Source organism: Simochromis diagramma, unplaced genomic scaffold, assembly GCF_900408965.1.
Source record: "Simochromis diagramma unplaced genomic scaffold, fSimDia1.1 OVJJ01000304.1, whole genome shotgun sequence".
Classification (NCBI taxonomy): Eukaryota; Metazoa; Chordata; class Actinopteri; order Cichliformes; family Cichlidae; genus Simochromis; species Simochromis diagramma.
Window position 1 is genome coordinate 10,825,707 of NW_024387030.1, and position 20,339 is coordinate 10,846,045.

General features: G+C 39.8%; 1 protein-coding gene across 6 annotated transcripts in view; it reads left to right on the forward strand.

Moving 5' to 3' along the window:
• Nucleotides 1–14,974, forward strand: part of rcan3 (regulator of calcineurin 3) — a 44,268-nt gene extending 29,294 nt beyond the window's left edge. For all 6 annotated transcript variants that reach the window (XM_040041364.1, XM_040041366.1, XM_040041365.1 and 3 more), the window contains 3 exons: nucleotides 7,885–8,058; nucleotides 8,926–9,097; nucleotides 12,630–14,974. In XM_040041364.1, the coding sequence (XP_039897298.1) occupies nucleotides 7,885–8,058; nucleotides 8,926–9,097; nucleotides 12,630–12,784 (501 nt within the window). In that variant the 3' untranslated portion in view covers nucleotides 12,785–14,974. The remainder of the gene's footprint in view (nucleotides 1–7,884; nucleotides 8,059–8,925; nucleotides 9,098–12,629) is intronic.
• Nucleotides 14,975–20,339: the final 5,365 nt, after the last annotated feature.

Genomic DNA, 20,339 nt, shown 5'->3' on the forward strand with positions numbered 1-20,339 from the left:
CCAGGGTGATTGAAATACTGTACAGGATTAAATGGGAAACCAGATAAAAATGGAGCATTGTGGCCCAGTCAGTCAATTTAAATCAAGGAAATCTCAGATAAACTTGTTGGAAATGGGGCGCGTGGGCCTGCTAATGTGCATTTTTAACATTGTGAAAGGGTGAATTTGAACTGAAACGACATTTTTCATCTAAACCTAAAGTTGTCTAAGGCTAGGGTTAAATTTAACCAAATCCTCTTTCATTGTAGTTTTTATTATTATGTGTTAGTTTAATTTACCCTCCAACCAGGGTTGTTATAGTTATGCTGCTCTATTATTTTCTCGACCATTATTGTCTATCTGAAGAATCCTGAGAAACGGTTTCTGGCCAAGCATCAATCCAAATAACCCTTAATTTAAATGCTGTTATTGTAATTTTATTTGTCTACTATTAAAGGTCCAAAATTGCTACAGACGAATATCAAATGCCTTTTCTGCGTTACCTATTATTTTGAAAATAATTCATTATATTTGTGCGTGCGTGATGCATTTTCAGGCATCATCAAAGAAATAATGGAACATGTAGCTGTGTTGCAGATGATGCTACTCGCTGGTTCCCGGCAGTGACAGCAAACTAACAGCTAAATAAATGGACCTTATGTAACTCTATAAACACAATGAGCTGACAAACACAACAATAAAAAGTGACAGCGTGTAGGCGCTTTTGTGAAAACATCGCAATTTGAACACAGCTTGCTGAGAATACATTCCAGTATTTGTCCAGTGTGTCTGAAATCGTTTATCCGTCAGTAAGAACAGGAAGAACCTGCAGGTCTGCTGAGCGTTAGTGCTGTTTACATATTAAAGAAACTTAATCTCCCTTTTACATAAGACGGGAAAACACTTCAAGTCACAGTCATCTGATACTTGACCAGTTCATTAGGTAGAGAAGGTGTGAAGTAGATCCTGTGGGTTTTTTTTCTCTAACCAGCTTCCTGTTTCTCTCAGCACTGCTCTTTAAATTACTACTTTCTTTTGTTCTGCCACCGAAAACCATGTTGACATTTCCCAGTAAACTTGCACACCTCATCCCTATGCTGTCTGATCTTTTTTTTGAGCTTGCTGCTGTGAGCATGCACACAGTTATGTCCTTTTGCCACTGCGATGACAGCCTTCCCTTTACAGTCAGGAGCATAACTACCCTATTAACCCAAGGGGGAAGCTTCTGAAAGGAAGGCCCTGGAGAAACTGCAAGAGAGGTTGCAGCTTACTAGCAAGCTTAGTGTCTTTTTATGTTGGTGTCTTTTGTGCTAGTTTGCAGTTGTGCCTGCCTCTTTGTTGGATCTCCTGTATGTATCTTCCCCCCTCCACAGACAGTTCCTGAACTGCAGCTTTTGATTGCAGATCTTTTTATGTGTACGCTAATTATGGTTAATATTACGTAATGCAAGAATGTAATCATATGTAAAAGCTAATTTCCATTTTCCCACTTTATACTAGTAGAAGCATTCAAGAGGACCTTTTCAAGTGTATTTTTAAAGGCCGTCTTGCTGCTGGAAGCATGAAATCATTTATATGTATGAGGAAATAAAATTCAGATTAAAATAATATCTATAGCTTTTTAGTGAAAACAAGTAAAAACTAAGATCATGCAATTATACAATAAAATACTTACTTGCAAATAAATCTGCGAGTTGTCCAGCACGCTTGCATGCACACGTGGAGGTCGTAAAGATGGCAATTGTTCTGTCAAAAATGTTGAAATAAAGGCACTATTAAGTTAAGAGGTTGCCATCATTAAAAATGCCTAACCTGATAATGACCTTCAAAATGAAGTCCATGAAGACTGTGCTATAACACAATTATAAAAAATGTTCATAAATTCACAGAAAATTTTGATTATTTTATTTTTTACTGTGGACTTACTGTAAATAATCACTATTATTTAATTATTTTTTGTGTAGTGTGAATGGCAATTGGGGGATGGAGGCCTCTTTCAATAGGAAAAGCTGTAAAACATGAAAATACAGTTAAAAGGTAAAAATCTGTGCAGTCCTTCCAATTTTCAAAGTTGTCCAGTGGGCCTGTTTGGAGTCCTTGCAGGGCCGGTTCTGGTCTGTGGGCCTTATGTTTGACACCCCTGGCCTAAAGATTAAAAAAGAAAATACAAATATATGCAAAAAAACTAAGAGCCAAACGGAAAATACTTGACAAATAAGTTCAGAAACTCATAACTCAGGGTCCAAAAAACAAGGACCATGACAGGTTCAGCTTGAATGTTGTGACAGACTAGCTCTGTTACGCAACAACTGGGCAGAAGCAAAATCAAGGACAGGAAAGTAAGGGAATCTGGCTCGTGGAGCTATAGCTCGGGTGTTACACAAAGGTGACATGGAGAAATGTGCGGTCTACACCAAAGACTCTACACACACTGGAATTCTCCCGTGAGCAACAGCCTTATTATAAACAGCAGCAAATTTTATGTTCTGAAGCAATTCAGTATCCAGCTTGTTCTTATTTTCAGGTGTGTTTGTTTTTTTGGAGGTGTGAAGGTTGGTTTTTTTTTAATCTTCTGTGTTGAGAATGAAAAACAGGACGTGCTGTTCGCTTCTTCTCCCTCACCTGTTGTCCTTCGGGCTCTCACAGGACACAGAGTACTGGTAGGATTTTGTGCGGTTAAAAGCGGTCGTCCTTCAGCTGTGCTTAGAGACGAATGGCGCTGCCCAATTATTTTATTATGCAGACTTCCCTGTGCGTGAGTGTATAGTAGGCGTATTGTATTTGTGTGGGTACCTACAGCTGTGGAAACACAGTGAAGAATCATGAACGCTTTGTCTACATCACCCACAGGCTTGCTCAATTGCTCTCTGTATCTCTCTCACAAACACACACTACACAAGGGAACAAAGGGAGTAGGTCACCACAGGGAACATTGCGATGGCAGATGAGCAGGGCACTTTTCAGCCACATGTAACTCAACAACCCCTCTCTTCTTCCTCGCTTCCCCTCGTCTTCCTCCTCTCATTTCTTTAGCATGTTTGCACATAGAGGCCACATAAATTAGTGATCAGCACGCTCACTTGTTACGCACCAATCAGTCGTGGGTTTATCAGCGCTGGCATATGGTGGTGTAAAACAAACATTGCCTGCTATTATGGAACATGATCTCAGAGCTTTCCCACGTCTTTGCACATGCCAAAATATCAATTTGGATTAAGGAAGTCACCACTGTGTGTGTGGGTGTGTGTGTGTGTGTGCCTCTGTGTATGTAAATGATAATCTTATCAGTTTTACACATGGAGTTTTGATGACATCTGAGTCATAGAAGCTGGCCGAGGCTCATGGAAAATTCACAGTGTGAATAAGGGCTGAGGCGGGCTCTACAGAGAGGTTCAACAAGTGTCTTTGTTGTTATACTCAAGTCACGATTACACCAAAATCAGGAGCAACTGTAACAAACAATAGAAATGTAAAATGCTCTGAAATGTAAATCAAGATCTTGCAATACAAATGCTACCAACCTCCCACCCCCAGTTTACTCATAACCAACAAACGTGTCTCTTATGATAAACACCAACTGTGACTCATGAGTCTGTCTTCAGTCAATTTCCTTTAGCTATATGACGCTTGAAAGCTTTTTTAAGGTGACTGCTTCAGTCTTTTCATTTTAGTCACTGCATCGTTAATATCTTAATTTAGTGCGAGCATGCTCGCCAGCATCTTTTCCTTTTTAGCTCAGATAAACCAAATGTACACCATCTGATCAGTAATAGGAAAACAGAGTTAAGAAGAAGCTAGGAAATTGTACTGAACAAATGCTTCCCTCAAGCATTCGCCTTGAGGGAAGAAAAAACTTCAAGTGAATGCTAATTTTGTTTTACACCTGCTGAATGTGTAAGCAGCTGTTTCCTAACATGCTTTCCATAGTGTAGGCTGTAAACAGTTTAGTAACAAGTTAGGTTTGAAGCTTTTTTTGCTCGTCTAAAGTGACCACAAAAGCCGGTCCATGTGGATTTGTTCCATTGTTCATTTATTAAATATAAAATTCAAATTTAAAACAAAATCTGTCGTGCTCACATGCAAATATTAAGGAACCTGAAAACAAGATTTAACAAATTGAAAGGTGAGACCATTTAGGCCTCAGTCATACAGCCCTAGAGGCCGATCAGTGACCCAGTAGCAACTGGTTGCTAAGGAATTCAACTCAGTTCACTTCAATTTTGCCATCCATAATCCAGTGTTGAGATCCCCTCCCAGAAGCCTTGACGCCCACTCACAGCCTGGGCCATTTGACCTCAGTAAATCACATGATAGGGTGGGGCTAGGTTTCACAATGGGTTCACCTGAAACCTTGGCTGATTGTGACCCACACCCATTTTCACACCTGGGGTTCGTGTGATTAATCAGAGGATCAATAGGGGGGTCCATGACCCTCTTGGTGACACTCCACTAGGGTTTAAAATCTGGGACTCTCTACCAGTTGCTTTTAGAACTGAAGAAGCTTCTCGGATGAAAGGTGAAACATCTTTAAGAAATCTTTTCTTTTCTTTTAAAGCTCTTTAGGCTACGATGACCTGGAGGACTGAGAACCTTCACAGACAACTCAATTCACTTTTATTTATATAGCGCCAAATCACAACATTTGCGTCAAGCCTCTTTATGTTGTAAGGTAAAGACCCTACAATGCAAAACAGAAAACAGAGAAAACCTTAACAATTATATGACCCCCTATGAGCAAGCACTTTGGTGACAGTGGGAAGGAAAAACTCCCTTTTAACAGGACGAAACCTTCAGCAGGACCAGACTCAGGGAGGGCAATACGTGGTTGGGGGTGAAGGAAGCAAGACAGGACAAAGACATGACGTGGAAGAGAGCCAGAGTTTAATAATAACTAATAATTAAGTGCAGACAGGTGTATAAACACAACTGAAGAAGAAACACACAATGCATCAACCCCCAGCACCGTAGACTTATTGCAGAATACTATGCAAAGTATGGGCAACTGCAGCAATCTGATAGCATCCAGAGCTATCACTAGGAAGGTTTTATGCCTCTTTGCCTGCATCATTCATGAGAAATTCAGGGAAAACACATTTTTCCCTAGGCCTCTGTAATTAGGTTTTAGTATTTCACTTATGTAAAACTGAGTGGCTCACAAGAGACAGATGGATTTATAAATCTCCGTTATTAGGATTACTATGTACCCTCTCTAATGCAATATGTAATATGAGAAGTAACATCTTGACATGTTGCTTCTCCTGCTATTTATGCACAACTTTGAGCGTAGAGCATTCATATTAAATCAACATACTTAACTCCCAGTTCTCCCATTATATTTAGCGATAAGCATGCTCTTCAATCTCCTCTGGCTTTGAGGGATTTTTGCATTTTAATTGCTTAAGTTTCACTTAAAAGGAGTCAAGATATTCACACATTCCTAACTTGACCTCTTTTCCTAGCGTCTTAAGTACGCACCTTGTTTGGTGAAGTCCAAATCTGACTAAAAATGGTATCACATGGCCTGTAGGTGAAGTCACTTCTGATGTTAAGCCAGCTACCCAGAGGGGTTCAGCAACAGAAGACCTGATGCACTTACATGGGGAGAAGACATGAAAATAAAACAAGAGGGGAAAGGGGGGAGGATTAGGAGTAAAAGCGCTAATCTTCTTTTTTATTTTCCTCCAAATTGTTTGACCACAGTGAACAGCACACTGCAGCATGATGGGAGCTGACAGCTTGCTGAATCATTTAGAGCTGTGCATGTGTCAGATAGTGTGATTATGTGATTTCTCTACAGAGAGGCCCATATTATAAAGCATATATATTTACTGTGTCAACAGAAAACCAAGGCACTGAGATATAGCAGCTATATATTAATACAAATGCATGATGGCCTTACTGATCATTATTAAGTGTTTACTTTACTGTGAACTGATTAGTCACTTAGTAATTAATCGATCATTTAGGTAGAAATGCCAATGATTTGAGTCAGTCTAAGGAGCTTGGAAAGAAAAGCGTCTGGACTTGTTTAAGTTGCTTGAAGACGTTTCACCTCTCATCCGAGAAGCTTCTTCAGTTCTAAGGGTCAAATGGTGGAGAGTCCCAGATTTAAACCCAGTGGGAGTTTCCCCCCAAAGAGGGACAAAAGGACCCCCTGATGATCCTCTACTTAATCACATATGTGATTAAGTAGAGGATCACCTTAGACTACGATGACCTGGATGACTGAGAACCTTCACAGACAATGATTTGAGTCAATTTCAGCATCTTGATCCAGATGTTCAGATGTTTGTGTCTTGCGTTATAGTAAAAAGATGTTTTATTTAAAAACATCTTTTTTAGACCGAAAAAACTGAATAAAAATGAATGAAAACAGTTATTTTTTATGTGAATATGGACATTTTAGCATGTCAGTGCTGTGTTTGCAGCTTGACTTTAATTTATGATACCCAGACTTTTATGTGTTGCTCGTAGTTTGATTACATACAGTGTGAAAGTGTTAATATTTTTGCATTAAATGTCAAACAAGGCCAGATGAATATGTGCCAGATTCTGGCAAGTGTTCTCCAATAAGACACAGGGCTGAAACGACACGCAGAGAGAGCCCAGAACTCATCCCGGTGTGCTGAGTGTGCAGATTATAGGTGTATCCTGTCACTTAGGTGTCACTAATGTACAGAGGCAGATCTCACAGCCGACATGCTGCCTGTATTCCTTCAGGTAACGCTCACCTTTTCCATCCTGGTGATAGCTGCTGTGTCAGCTCAACAAGGAAAGTGCTGTGGGACTATTTTATTTAGTTTCTAGCTTCCACTGACAGAAGAAAAATTCAGCTCAGATAAAAATCTGTCAGACAATAACAGAAATGGGCGCTGACTTGAGAGCAGCGTTTACCAGTAGACATTGGCACCACTGATTGCAAACACGTGGCTCTTAAGACACTTGATTAAAGTAAAAGCAAACGGCCATATCCACATACTTAACTATGGCTTTGCGTTAACTTTAACTCTTTAAGTATTAAGTAGAAATGTTTTTGTAATGGCCGCTTTACCCAAGTTGAGCACAAGAACTACATTAAAGATGTAAAGGCCCTGTGAACCTGTACTGGCAGAAGACCACATTCAGTCGATCATCCTTCTTCCTTCTCAAAAGAGGGTCTAGTTTGATAGTCATTGTTGGAAGGATTCAAAGAGTAGCACTACTGATTATTCAGAAACGAGCTCCCCTGGTGGCCTCTTACTTTCTTTTTTTTTTTGCCCTCCTGCTGAGCTGCTTGATTGAGTTTACAGTTGAGGAGGCCAATTTGGTGCCCGTGGAGAGGCCTGATGGGGGGGATATGGGAATGTATAATCGACATATAGTTCAAGAAGCAGAAAATTACATAAGGATTAAAAACGAAAAGAGAGACAACAGCAGAGAAGAGTGCTGGAAAATGACAGAGCTGGACGCAGAGCACTTAGTCACACGAGTTTCTCGCGTAGTGTTCTCAAATATCTTATTTTGTTGTATTTGAGATATTTGATGTTATCTAGCTTTTGAGAAAATAGTGCTCAGAGAACATAGTTCATCTTGAGTAATTGCACACAAAAGAAATAGAGAACAATAAACAACAGTTTTTAATCCAATTTTGACGATCATTAAGTGAAAGATGATGACGCTGACTCAGAAGATTTGCCTCTAGTCAAGCATATCGCTGTGTAAATACTATTGCCGTGGTTTGTCAGTGAATAAATGTTAACTAAGAAAACATTGTTTTAAGTGTTTATGGAAAAAATGTGACTTGTTTAGTCTATTTGGGTTTTTAAATGGTTGCTGTATTTCACAGTATCAGCAGGTTAACATGCTCAACAATAGCCTCGATCTCTCATCAGACTTGTACATTTTTACCTTTTTTATCTTGTGCAGGAGAGGTTCGAGGCATTGTTTAGGATCTACGATGAACAGGTGACTTTCCAAATGTTCAAAAGCTTCCGGAGAGTCCGGATCAACTTCAGCACCCCAGAGGCAGCAGCCCGCGCACGCATTGAGCTACATGAGTCTGAGTTCAACGGCAAGAAGCTTAAACTCTACTTTGCTCAAGTAAGTGTCAGCTGAGGGGTCTGGGAAAGGGCAGGAAGGGGGCCTGGGAGATGGAGGATCTGAGGCAAAGCACTGCTTATTTACATAGAGAGTTAGGGCACAGTGCAATGTGTGTGCACAGCAACACACAGAAAAACAAACTCGGAGAAAGAGCATGGTACACAATCTCCTCCCAAATTCTTTCAATTTCTCTTTTTAATCCATCTTTTAGTGTTGTTTGCATCTCTGAGCCACACCTGACTGCTTCCTGAACCTATGAGCCTTCCTGTCAAAACTCATCTGTTACATTATTGAGCACAAGAACACAGTTCTTGATTCCCCACCCACCCACTACACTGTAGCTGTGTGAACAAGTGTGTCTCTATGCAGTTGTGGGGAAGAGAGAGGTTGAAGGATGAATTTTACAGGTTACGTACTGTATAAATTGTATTTCAATCACATTTAAATAGCTATAAATTAATGTGTAGCAAGTCCAAAACACCCAGTTTAGCTCAGTTTTAGTCAAGATTCCATCAAAGTTGTGCTTCCTGAGAAAAATACAAGTCACTGCGACTCCAACTGAAACTCCCCTTATCTCGAATACATCATCAGTCATGACCCCTGCTGCACCTTTTAGTACTTTGATGTAAGAGGATTAAGGATTTTACAGCTTGACAGATGCCACATGTAGGTATTGTAATTACAGCAATTGGCAGCTATCAAAATGCTGAAATCCATTCATTGGAAAAAGCCTGTTATTTGAGACTTGAAGACAGAGCTTCTGACTGAAACTTCAGTTTATCATGTGCATATAACCAGCGGACAATGAGACTTGAGTATGAATTAAGAGAACAGCCATTTCATCAGCTATCATCTTCTCTCCAATAGATCCAGAATGGTGATGAGGACATTGATAAGTCATATTTGGCCCCTCCCCAGCCAGTCAAACAGTTTCTGATCTCGCCCCCTGCCTCGCCGCCTGTGGGCTGGAGCCAGAGCGAAGACGCCACGCCCGTCATCAACTACGACCTGCTGTGCGCCGTAGCCAAGCTCGGACCCGGTCAGTACTCAACTTCAACACGCTCGTGCTCTATGTTGGTACTCGGTGCCTACAACAGGCGTAACACAGGGAAAATGGTGTGCAACAAATGTATGAAAAAATCTCCTTTGAATCATTCGTCTCTGAACAGTAAAGCCGAAAAAAAGCAGGAAATTATTTCATGCACCTCAGGGGGGCGATGTGGAAAGGATATTTATCTGGGAAGCAATCATGACAAAAGGAAATGGAACATTTTTGAATTATAACTCTTTTAATCTTGACTTTTACTGCGGCGCGTTAGTCACTTCTGAATAGCGTCTGAAGTACTTGTTCAGAAGTACATTTAAAGAATGCTGTGCCATTTAAAAATCTGTCTTTCTTAGTGATCTCAGCGAAGAACTGCCTGCTGCTGTGGTTTTTTGAAGAGAAGCATAAAAAAGGAAACGCCAGACTGAATCCCACGAATCAAATCCATTGTTCGAGCTATGATACATCAGCATCAAGGGTCATTGTCAGTACATATACAATGAAAGAAGCAGTGGATTCAAATGATTTTGCATAACATACACTGACTAATGACTAAACCCCTTCATAGAAACCATAAGTGGATTTTTGGAGGTGGTGAACGTCTGTGTGTATTTTTTTTCTATCTGCAGTATTAAACTAGGATTAGAAAGTCCTGCAGGGACGATTTATTTCAATTCATCATTACTTATTTCAGGGATTTAGGAGGAGTCATTAAGGGAGGATGGTAAACCAATGGCAATAGTTTATAGAATCTGCCCGAGTGAATCTGCTCTGCTTTCCATTTAGTCGAGCCAAGTTAACATTCATCAATGCCACCCAGGAAAAACAAAACATCCAGTGTGGAAATAGTTGTAGCAGCTAATCTTACAATCACGTTCCTCCCCACCTCAAGAACAATGCTGTTTCATTCTTTCCATGTCTATGCAGATCAACAATTGCATCCTTGTTATTCTAAGTTTAAACAGAGTTCTAGAGGCTCTCAGAACTAAACTTAGCTCAGTTAAACTGGCAACAGACTACTTGAGTGTTGGCATGCATGCCCAGCTTGTACGGAGCTGCCACAAATGCTAAATACCTTCCTGTTTTAAACCATCCACTCGTATCAGACGAATATGTCGGAAGATTTTATTTCTTACACACACATAGTGTAAATGATAGCAATTGGATATCGTTCAGGTCTCACTTTGCCCTGGAGATTTTGTACCTGGTTGCATATAGAGTGGCATGGCAATATGAAAGCTAATGAGGAACCAGTCTAAATGAGGCAGCACAAACCACCACAGTTAGACTGGCAAGTAAACACCTGCACCTCTGTCTGCCTTGTCAGCAAGATATCAGATCGCCGCAGCCTTTAGAAAATGTCACCTAACACGCACAAGAAGGTGTGCCATTTCCACAGCGTCTTTCCATGCTTGCATATGTGGATGTGATCATGCTGATGAAGTGGAAAAAACAACCCGAGCGCCATTTATTATCACCAAAACTGATGATTAAACTCGCCACGTCCTCGCAATTACACACACACAGTCCAGTTCGGAGGACCATTTTGACATGTTCTGCTTTTACCATAGCAACACGAGGCTTCAAGAAACTGCTTTGTTCTGCGCGTCACATCCTGCCATCCAACATCAGATTAGCTCAGGGCTGCAGCACAGCACGCTGACTCCCTCTGTCAACTCCCCGTGGTAACAGCAGGACTATATTCGGTGTCCCTCTCTTGTGTTTGGCACCACGGCGAAAAGCGACAAGACCAATTTCCTCCTGTCTGCCAGCTGTCTGATCTCCATGGCGACTGTGATACAATCTCCCAAGAGTCCGTTTTCAATCAGAGTCCGCTGAGTTTGGCATCCAGACAAATGGCAAGAGTATTCCGGGGAATAGTTGTCTCTTGAACACGTATCCTGATTTGTTCCTTAACCAACAGGAAAAACAGCTGTCACCATATAATAGATGCCGTACATATTTCAAACATAAAGTATATTTAGTTAGTCAACCATATTAGTGCAAAATTAGTGCTACTCTAGACAGAAGGAGGAGTGTTTTTCGTCTCCTTATCATTCATGGGGGATGTATTCAAATCCCTTCAGTAAAATCAGAGGCACTATAAGAGAGAGACAATTAAATGTGGAACTGAAATTTATGGGAAGGTTTTGGAATGGCAAAGACAAATGTAGAAATACAATTTCCAGAGGCAAAAACTGTTACATAAGTGTTACTACTTATGTAAATTTGATCATATCTGGTGGTTTTATACATGCACTCTTAATGGTATGGTGTCCATTGGTATAATGAATAATGCTTCAAAATAACTGGGCAGTATCCTGCCTCCAGGCATTTGAAATGGTCAATAATATTGACTTACTTTTAGACTTAAGGTTGTAAAGTTCTAATATTACTCAAAGAGAGCAAAACATACAGCAGTCTCCTCTGGAATGTACACTACATTAAATGATTAACTTGCATGAAGCCTCTTCTACTGAGCAATGTGTTAGTCCAGTTCTCAGTACTCTGAGTTTTGCCAGTCTCTCTTTACCACAGTAGTGGTTTTGCTTTCATATTTAATCCATAAATGTCCAATTACCCTTTTTTTAGTTTATTTAATTGAAAAAAGAATGATGTACTGTGTGTGTATATATGTAGATTGATAGGTAGATATAATGATTAGTTTGCATTTAAATCTTCCAACAAACTCATTCTCATAAACTTAGAATTAATTAATCAATTAAAATACGTAGGTGCTGCTGCCAGTTTGTGGAAGTCGCCGTGTTTCCCTGCCATCTTGAATACAGTGGCCGAGACGGACATCGCTGTTCTGCCTAATTGTGTTAAGTTTGTTGATACAGACCTGCCACATATGTATTAGATGAGAAGATGAGAACTCATAAGAAAATTGTAATTCATGCTTATTTATTCCTAATATACTCAAAATTGACAAGAGCCAGCTAAACAGCTATGGATGGTTATAAGCCAACATTATACCAGCTAATGTTAGGTTCAGGTGTCCAGGAAATCACATTTTCCCTAAGCATAAACAGTTTGATTATATTCTCACATTGTACGAGAGTTGATTCGCCAAGTGTCCAGCAACTTAAAAGTTTCAATAACACTAGTTAAAAACAGCAGCCTCTGATGACAGAAAATTTCAGGATGTTCTCAATAACTCCGCTCAGTATCATCAAGATGGATCAGACTTCTTTAACAAGCTTACAGCCGCCTCCAGAAGTAAACATCGACACATACAGACAGCTGAGATGAACAGCTGACTAACGGCCTGCTAAGAAAACAGCAGATTGTGGGATGTATCTGGTCTGGAGTCATTTTGTTATCTGAGTACACTAAATACAGATGAACGGCAACCAGTTTTATACGTGACTCGAGTGTAGAAGCATAAAATATCGCACATAAAATATGAAATATGATTGTCCTACAGTGGCCAGGATTATGCACTGCCGCAATTTGCTGACATCTAGTGGTGATATTTTACAGACTGTAACTTAATGGCTCTTCTCTCTTTCCATCCCCTCAGGTGAAAAGTATGAACTCCATGCAGGAACAGAGTCCACTCCCAGCGTGGTGGTCCACGTGTGCGAGAGCGAAACAGAGGAGGACGAGGCAGCGCGGCCAAAGCAGCAGATTGTCCAGACCAGACGTCCCGACGGACCCCCAAAGGTCTTCAACTAGAGAGGCCTCCCTTCCAACACCAGTGGGGCCAAGACCGCCACTTAAGCCCACAACACACCTGCCCTCTCTCTCTCGTCTCTGCACTCACAGAGAGCGTCGATGCCCCTCATTTCAGTTCAACTAAAGCAAAAAAAAAAAAAAAAAAACAACCAACAAACATTGCTCGAAGACGGTGTTTGTGGGGAGCGTGGCGATGGAATGAGGTGGCTTGAAGGGGATGGATGAGAATCACACACACACACTCATCACATTCTGTGGACAGCCTGGGGGAGCGGTAGGCATGCTTGCCTCCACCCCACTAATCTCCCCTCGTTTTCGGCAAGAGGGGTGGAAATACCTGTCCCTACGCAGGCACCTGTCACTTATCGCACACACTCAGCTCTCATTGCTAGTCCTGCTCAGTAGCTTGCTAGTCAGTTAGGTTGTTAGCTGTACCTCTCCCTTCGTCTCACAGTCATATGTAATAATCGAAGATCTTTGGTTGAGGACATGTGATACTTAAGCAAAGATATTTGTCTTTTCTTTCTGTTTTTTTAAACAATAAATTGTGTTTTTAGGTTATACATATGTATTATAAATGTCTATTTTTTTCCTCCTTTTTCATATCTGCTGGTTCGCAGTTTCCGCTCTCATTAAGACTGACTGTGTGATGTTTCCGCTCTTGTCTGCATGTATATACTGTATTACAAAAAATACCTACAGAAACACAAATACTAACAAGCTATATCAAGAAAAAGGAACCTATTTAACATCACACACAGCACGAAGCGCCATATGTGACTAACAAAGTTGTGGTGGTTGTCTGACTTTTTTTTTCTTTTTTCTTTTTTTTTTGATTTTGCTTTTTGTCCTTTTTTATTTGGAGAGGTGTTTTTTTGCTGTACTACTAGATGTGTATACTTACTACGTATTTGATACCCCAAAACTTTTTGCATGCTAAGTTACTTCTGTAGATGAAGAGCTGAGGTGTATTTTTTTTCTTAATTGATGTTCGTGACTACGACAGAGGAACGGGTTGATGCTTTTGACGCAAGTGCATATTTGCGCACAGGGTTGAAAGTATGTGAAACGGGGGGTAGAAAAATAAAAGCTGAATGAGTTTTTGAAAGCTTGACAGTTCAGTCTTTGACTCGACGGCAAATTTGCATGTGTCACTTTTTTGCGATTTGACAGGTCAAACCCCCTTATTTCTTCAAAGGGGTGTCGGGACGGGGTTTGTTTTTCTGTTTTTTTTCTGATTCTGTTTGTTGTAATTCACAACTTAAATGTATTTTTTTATGTTATTTAATCAAACCCACAATCTGTGTCAGGTTTCCTCCGAAACCTTCTACTGCTTGTTTTGCACTGAGAATCTCTCGATATCTCCGAGCAATTGTGGGACTCTTGATCGTCTCCTGCTGCGCACCAGAGTACTGCGCTGCGTCTGGCTGTAAATAGCTTAGTGGAAAAAAATTTGCTGAAATAGTTCCTTTAGATATTGCAGTTTACCTGAAAGCATTTTGCTGAGAAAAGGGAAAATGAATCACGCCACATGAGATACACCAACCAAAGCATCGACTCATCTCCTAAAGTAAAATGATTTCTTTCTTACTCAGAGACTCTGATCTGTATTTCTAAACACAAGGATATCATGTTTCCCCCGACCCACTTGCAGTAGTTTGTATTGAATTAGCGCTCATTTTATAAAAACATACATTCCTTAATCTACAGCTCACCTTTATTTTGTTCCAATAAAATCAAATCAGACCAGTGTGTTTCACCTCCACTGAATGAAACATTTCAGCGCTTTAAAAGCCACACAAGGAGGCGAGTCTGAACCTCATTTGTGTCATCAGACAGCATGAAATCTAAAAGTACTTTTTGCTATGTAACAATATTAGTAAGCAAACTACAAGTCTGTGTGCATGTGAGCACTTTACTGTCAGTGTGCTGTTATTTCCTTCACATAAAAGTCTTTTTTTAAAGACAAAGTAGGAAGCACATTGTATGTCTTCAGTTTTATTTCTAGTGTTGTTTGTTTTATCTCAAGCTAAACACCTGGTTAGCCTTTTCACCAGCATATTGCAGTGAGTGAAACACTCCACTTCCTTTTTGCTCGTGTGAACCTTTCAGGCCTTTTTTGGATCTGTGGAAGTGCGTTTCTGAAAAGAGGTGTGGACATGCAGTGCAGTTTTAGGTTTGAGAGAGAGAGAAAAAAAAGAAACGAGGCAGGATGACAGTGCAGAACAAAATCACTATCTTTGTTTTTGTGTTTGTCCACAAGAAACATTCATTTTATCTTCACAGGATATGAAATGGTTCTTTGAAATGCACCGTGTTGGCAGAGTGCACTTTTATTGGCACTACGGTTAAGCTGTCGCAGTTATCTAAGCAGACGGCAGACTGGTGGAGCTGCTGTGATGGATGATATTGTAGAGGAAGCAGCGGAGCAGAAAGGAGGACACAAGGAAAGATTTTTTATCTCTTTTGTCATGGTGTTTTAACAAACTGGTGCATTTGGTCACAGTTGAAAAGAAAATTTATATTTATGTACATATGCCAAGTGTTTTTTCTGTTGCTGAGGCCAGTCCCGGTGTGCAGTTTGTTATGGCTTCTCTTGGCAATGTTGTAAATGGAAACAAAAAAAGACAAAAATGTATAACAATAAGTTCCGAAGATGCTCGATCAAAACCGACAGTCATCTTGTTGTGTTCAACATGGACTCTGTTTGAATGTTTCTTTTATTTCTGGGGAACGTCTACTAAAAAGCTCAATTATACCGTTTGTCACTGTTGTACTGTTTCCGTTGAAACCTGAATATTGTGTCTTGTATCGTAGGAATCGAGAAAACAACGTAGCAAAACGAGCAATAATTTATAGTTCTATAATACCAGTATGTGTATTTTCATGTTCTGTACTTATTTCTCAGAGATGGTCTCTGTCTCTTACAGTATCCGCTTCGATTTGTGTAGTATAATAGTCATTTGTTTCACATAGAAAAAAAAAAATACATAAAGACTTATTCTTAAAATCTATGTTTAGTGTTGTTTATTTCAGGTGTGTCTTTGCTCGAGGGGCTACACTTGGGATGCAAACACAGAAACAGAATCTCATTCCAAAAAATTAGATAGTTATAGTTGTGCAGAAAGTGAGCTATGTACAGTGTATGTACTGGGCTACACCTCTTAGTAATCTTTGAATCCAGTCATATTATCGTAAATATGAAGCTTAGCCGTGCGGTCTGCCTTTACAAACATCTGTAAAAGAATACGTTTTTCTAAAGAACTCATGGAATTCATGAGTCCTACTGTAATAGGATGCCACTGTCACAACACATCACATGATGAGTTTTTATTCCCTCCCAGATGTAAGTGGTATAATTGTGCAATGGAAACCAGAAGGTGGCAGAACACGTAAAGTTACAGAGCAGCTTAAAAGCATTGCCAATGCTCTGCTGACTCAGTAACTCGAGAGTTTCAAACCTCGGGCGTTTCTGTGGCTAAGCAGCTCCTGTAAATGTGTAGTTGTTCCGGTACTTGTGTCCATAAAGTGTGTGTTGTGCCAGACATACACCTGAGTAAAATCTAGTCTCCCACTTTGTGCCTTTCATAAGTTTTCATTACTTTCACAGAATTCAGCATTAATTTACCAAATGCAAGCTCTTTAAAACATTTCCTGATTTTGTTCTTCTTGATCATAACTGAAGGCTTATTTTATTTTTACCAAGACCAGCTGTTGGTTCTTCAATAGATTATATTTATGTGACAGAATAAATCTTATTACTTAGTATTTAAGTACAATTTTGTTTTTAATACCAAAAACTAGAAAGTCATTTGCAAATAATTACTTTTTTGAAATAGGAAATAAACTGTAAGAACTTGGCATTTTTTCATGTAGAGGAAAGGTTTTTTCTTTTTGCCTGTATGAGCAGCAGATTCTAAAGTGAGAAGAGAGAGACCATCTTGAATTCTCAGCCCACATGATCTCTGCTACACATAAGTTCAGCATTAACTGCTTGCATGCTTGTGACACAATTACATTGTTGTAGTTCCTACACAAGACCACATTTGGTATAATGGGGGACAGTAACTGACCTTTTTGCTATCAAAATGTCTTTAACTTGTGCTTATAAAATGTCAGCATGCTAAGTTGCTTTGTTTCAATGCACTGTATGCTAGCATGCTGACTGTAGCACTTAGCACATGACACCTGTCCAGTCATGTGACTGCAACAATGAGGGCAAACAGGCAACAAATGCTGGCCCACACTGGCCAATCCACAGAACTGCAGAACAGACCTGTTTGTTTCCAGCAGTTTCTTTTCTATTTTGCAAATTCACACTGGCATGTTTCAGATCACAGAAGAAGTTGCAATATTAGACAAAGATAACCAGCTACCTTGAGTTAATACAAAATGCAGTTTTGATTACTTCATTTATTAAGATAAAAGACCCATCCAAACCTACCTGCCCTGTGTGAAAAAGGAACGTGCACCATTTGTTAAATAATGAGTTAATGGTGATTAACCAAATCTCAATTCAGTTTCACTGACCACACCCAGGCTTCATTACTGCTAAACCAGATGAATCATGAAATCGGTTAAATAGAACCAGTCTGACAAAGTGAAGTAGACTAAAATACCTCAAAAGCAACACATCATGTAACAATTTGAAGAAACAGCTGAGAAAACAAGTCACTGAAATCTATCATTGTTGAAATGGTTACAAAACCATTTCTAAGGCTTTGGGACTCCAGTGTACTACAGTGAGAGACATTATTTACAGATAGATAGAACTTGGAGCAGTGGTGAACCTTCCCAGGAGTGGCCAGCCTACCAAAATTACTCCAAGAGCACATCAGTGACTCATCTAGGAGTTCACTAAAGAACCCAGAACAATATCTAAAGAACTGCAGGCCTCCCTTGCCTAAATTAGGGCCAGTGTTCATGATTCATGATAAGAAGGAGACAAAAATGTGATCCAGGAGAGAGTTCAAAGGAGAAAACCACTGATGACACAAATGAGTCTCTCACATTTATTAAAAAAACATCTTAATGATCCCCAAGAATTTGGTGAAAAATATTCTGATTTAAAACCAACACAATATTTCATAAAAAAGAACATCATACCAACAGTCAAACATAGTGGTTGTAGAGTGATGGTCTGCTTTGCTGCTTCAGGACTTGGATGACTTCCTGTAATTGACAGAAACATGAGTTCTGCGTTCTACCAGAAAATCCTGATGAAGCAAGTCCAGCTATCAGTTCATCCACTGAAGGTCAAGCACATGTGGTTTATGATCAAAACACACCAGTCGACTTCTAAACAAAAAAAAAAAAGAAAAAATCAAGGTTTTGAAGTGACCTTAAATGTAACATGTTTGTCCTCTAAATTAAAACGTGGCATGGCTAAATTCAAGCAATTCCACAAAGAATAGTGAGCCTTAATTCCTCCACAGCGATGTGAAAGACTAATTACTAGTTATCACAAACACTGAATTGCAGTTCTTGCTGCCAAGGCTGGCAAAACCAGTTATTAGGCTTACTTTTTCACACAGGGCCAGGTAGGTTTGGATATGTTTTTGTTCTTTAATAAATGGAAAGGTTATTTAAAGACTGCATTTTGTATTTACTAGAGTTATCTTTGTCTAATGTATCTGTCACACAACAAAAATCAGGAAGGGGACTTTATTACTTTTTCATTATGCTGTATATATTGTTGGGATTCCTGCATTTACATCACCACCAAGAAAAAACAGGTTTAAAAACCCTGTCCTTCACAAACGCAAGGGTAATAAATTATTTCTTGTCAAAACTAATCAGCAAACTTTAGCTAAATACCAAACTAGACGGTTATTTATGTGTCATTCTGGGATAGCGGTGCCAAAGCAGACATAAAATCTAGTTAAAGTTATTTTGATGTCAGGTGAAACATTTTGAGTTTCAAATGACCTACCACTGAAAACCTGGGTTGCAAAGATTGGTGGGGTTAGGCCAATGCACGTTTTTGGTTGGATCAGGAGTTTGCATGGAGGTCAACAGTCTGTGGAACAAACTGAGTGGCCAGTAATCCGTGGATTTCAACAGCTTCTCTGCACATCTGTCGAACGTTACAATAACTGTATGAAAGAGAGAGAAAGCCTTGTATCACATAAATTTTAGTTAATGGCGATTTTACTAGTGTTACATTCCCGTATGCTTAGATTCTTTTGAGTGGCTCTTTGATACAAATGAAGCAGATCAAGTTGTACCAAAAAAACCTTTTATTATTGTGCTGAGTATCAGTGCATATTTCCCACAGGTGAGTTGCGGTTAACACTGTGTGACCGATGTGCACACATTGTGACCCTAATTATTTTCTGTAGTCACAATTTAACCACAATTTCCTGACTCCTATGCAGGTTATCTGCCGAAAGCTGTCAGAGAGAGCCGCAGTGTTTTCACTAACTTATTTTGAAAGCGCAGCAGACTAGTTGCCTAACTTTATCACTCATACAATCATTCACTCAAACAAGGACAAGCAGCTGTGTTTACATGGCCCTGCAGTGGTCCAACCAGAAAGAAAGAATGGCTCTGGCAAAGGAATGGAGCCACGAGATCCATTCATTCAAAGAGGTATAATTGCCGCCATTAAATGTTACTGTCACTTTCACATTGCAGCTTAAGTTAATATTCTGTCTTGTTCCAAGTCTGAGTCAATGATTCTTTCAGTGATCGTTAGCGTGTTTGAAATTTAAAGCATGAGGCATGAGCGGACCGTGTGGCTGGCAGTGTAGTCATGACCTGCTGTGTAGCAAGCGACTGAACATTCACAGCTTCTGTTCCATCCCGTCAGCCGTGAACGAAAGACAAATGATTGCTCGTGAATGTTGTAACAACAGTTTTCTCTCATCCATTTCCTCCTGACACATTGCATAAGGTGAGAAACTACAACAAAGCCAAAACATTTGCACACTGTTATCCCTGATTTCACAAAAGGATGTCTTGCAAGCACAGGTTTGGCCCAAACTTAGTCAGTGGGTTGGTACATCTTTATTGTAGCACGCAGTCATAAAGATTGCCTGTGTTAGAGGTAAAACAGTGGGCAGCTGTTGGTATTTTGCAGGTAGAGAGGACTGAGTAGGAGCTGTGATACTGCACTGTCTCGTTCTTCACGACACAAAAAGCCCTCTCTTCACAGGCAGCGGGGAATTCCTCCTCACAATGACTCTTACTGTTGAACATCACAAAGTGTGTGTATCTACGGGGAACAGATCCAGTTAATGTGGATTTCGTGGGTGTTTTGGGCACTTAAGCTCTCAAGCTATACAGGCCAAATCTTTCTGGTTCCCTTTTAATTAATAAGTTAGTTAATAAGCACATAGAGTGAGGTTTAAGGTAAAGTGGCTTCTTACTTCCCTGTCATTCCAGGTAGGAAAAAAGACACAAGGAAATAAATCAAATTCCTACAGTGTAGTAGACAGGTAAAGAGGCGGGACCGTTAGCTGTTAGCTGATGTTTTTAAAAGTTATGAACCTTTTTGTGTAAAACAGTCAAACAGGAACTAGAAAGAGACATATTTCTCCCACATTATGTTCTC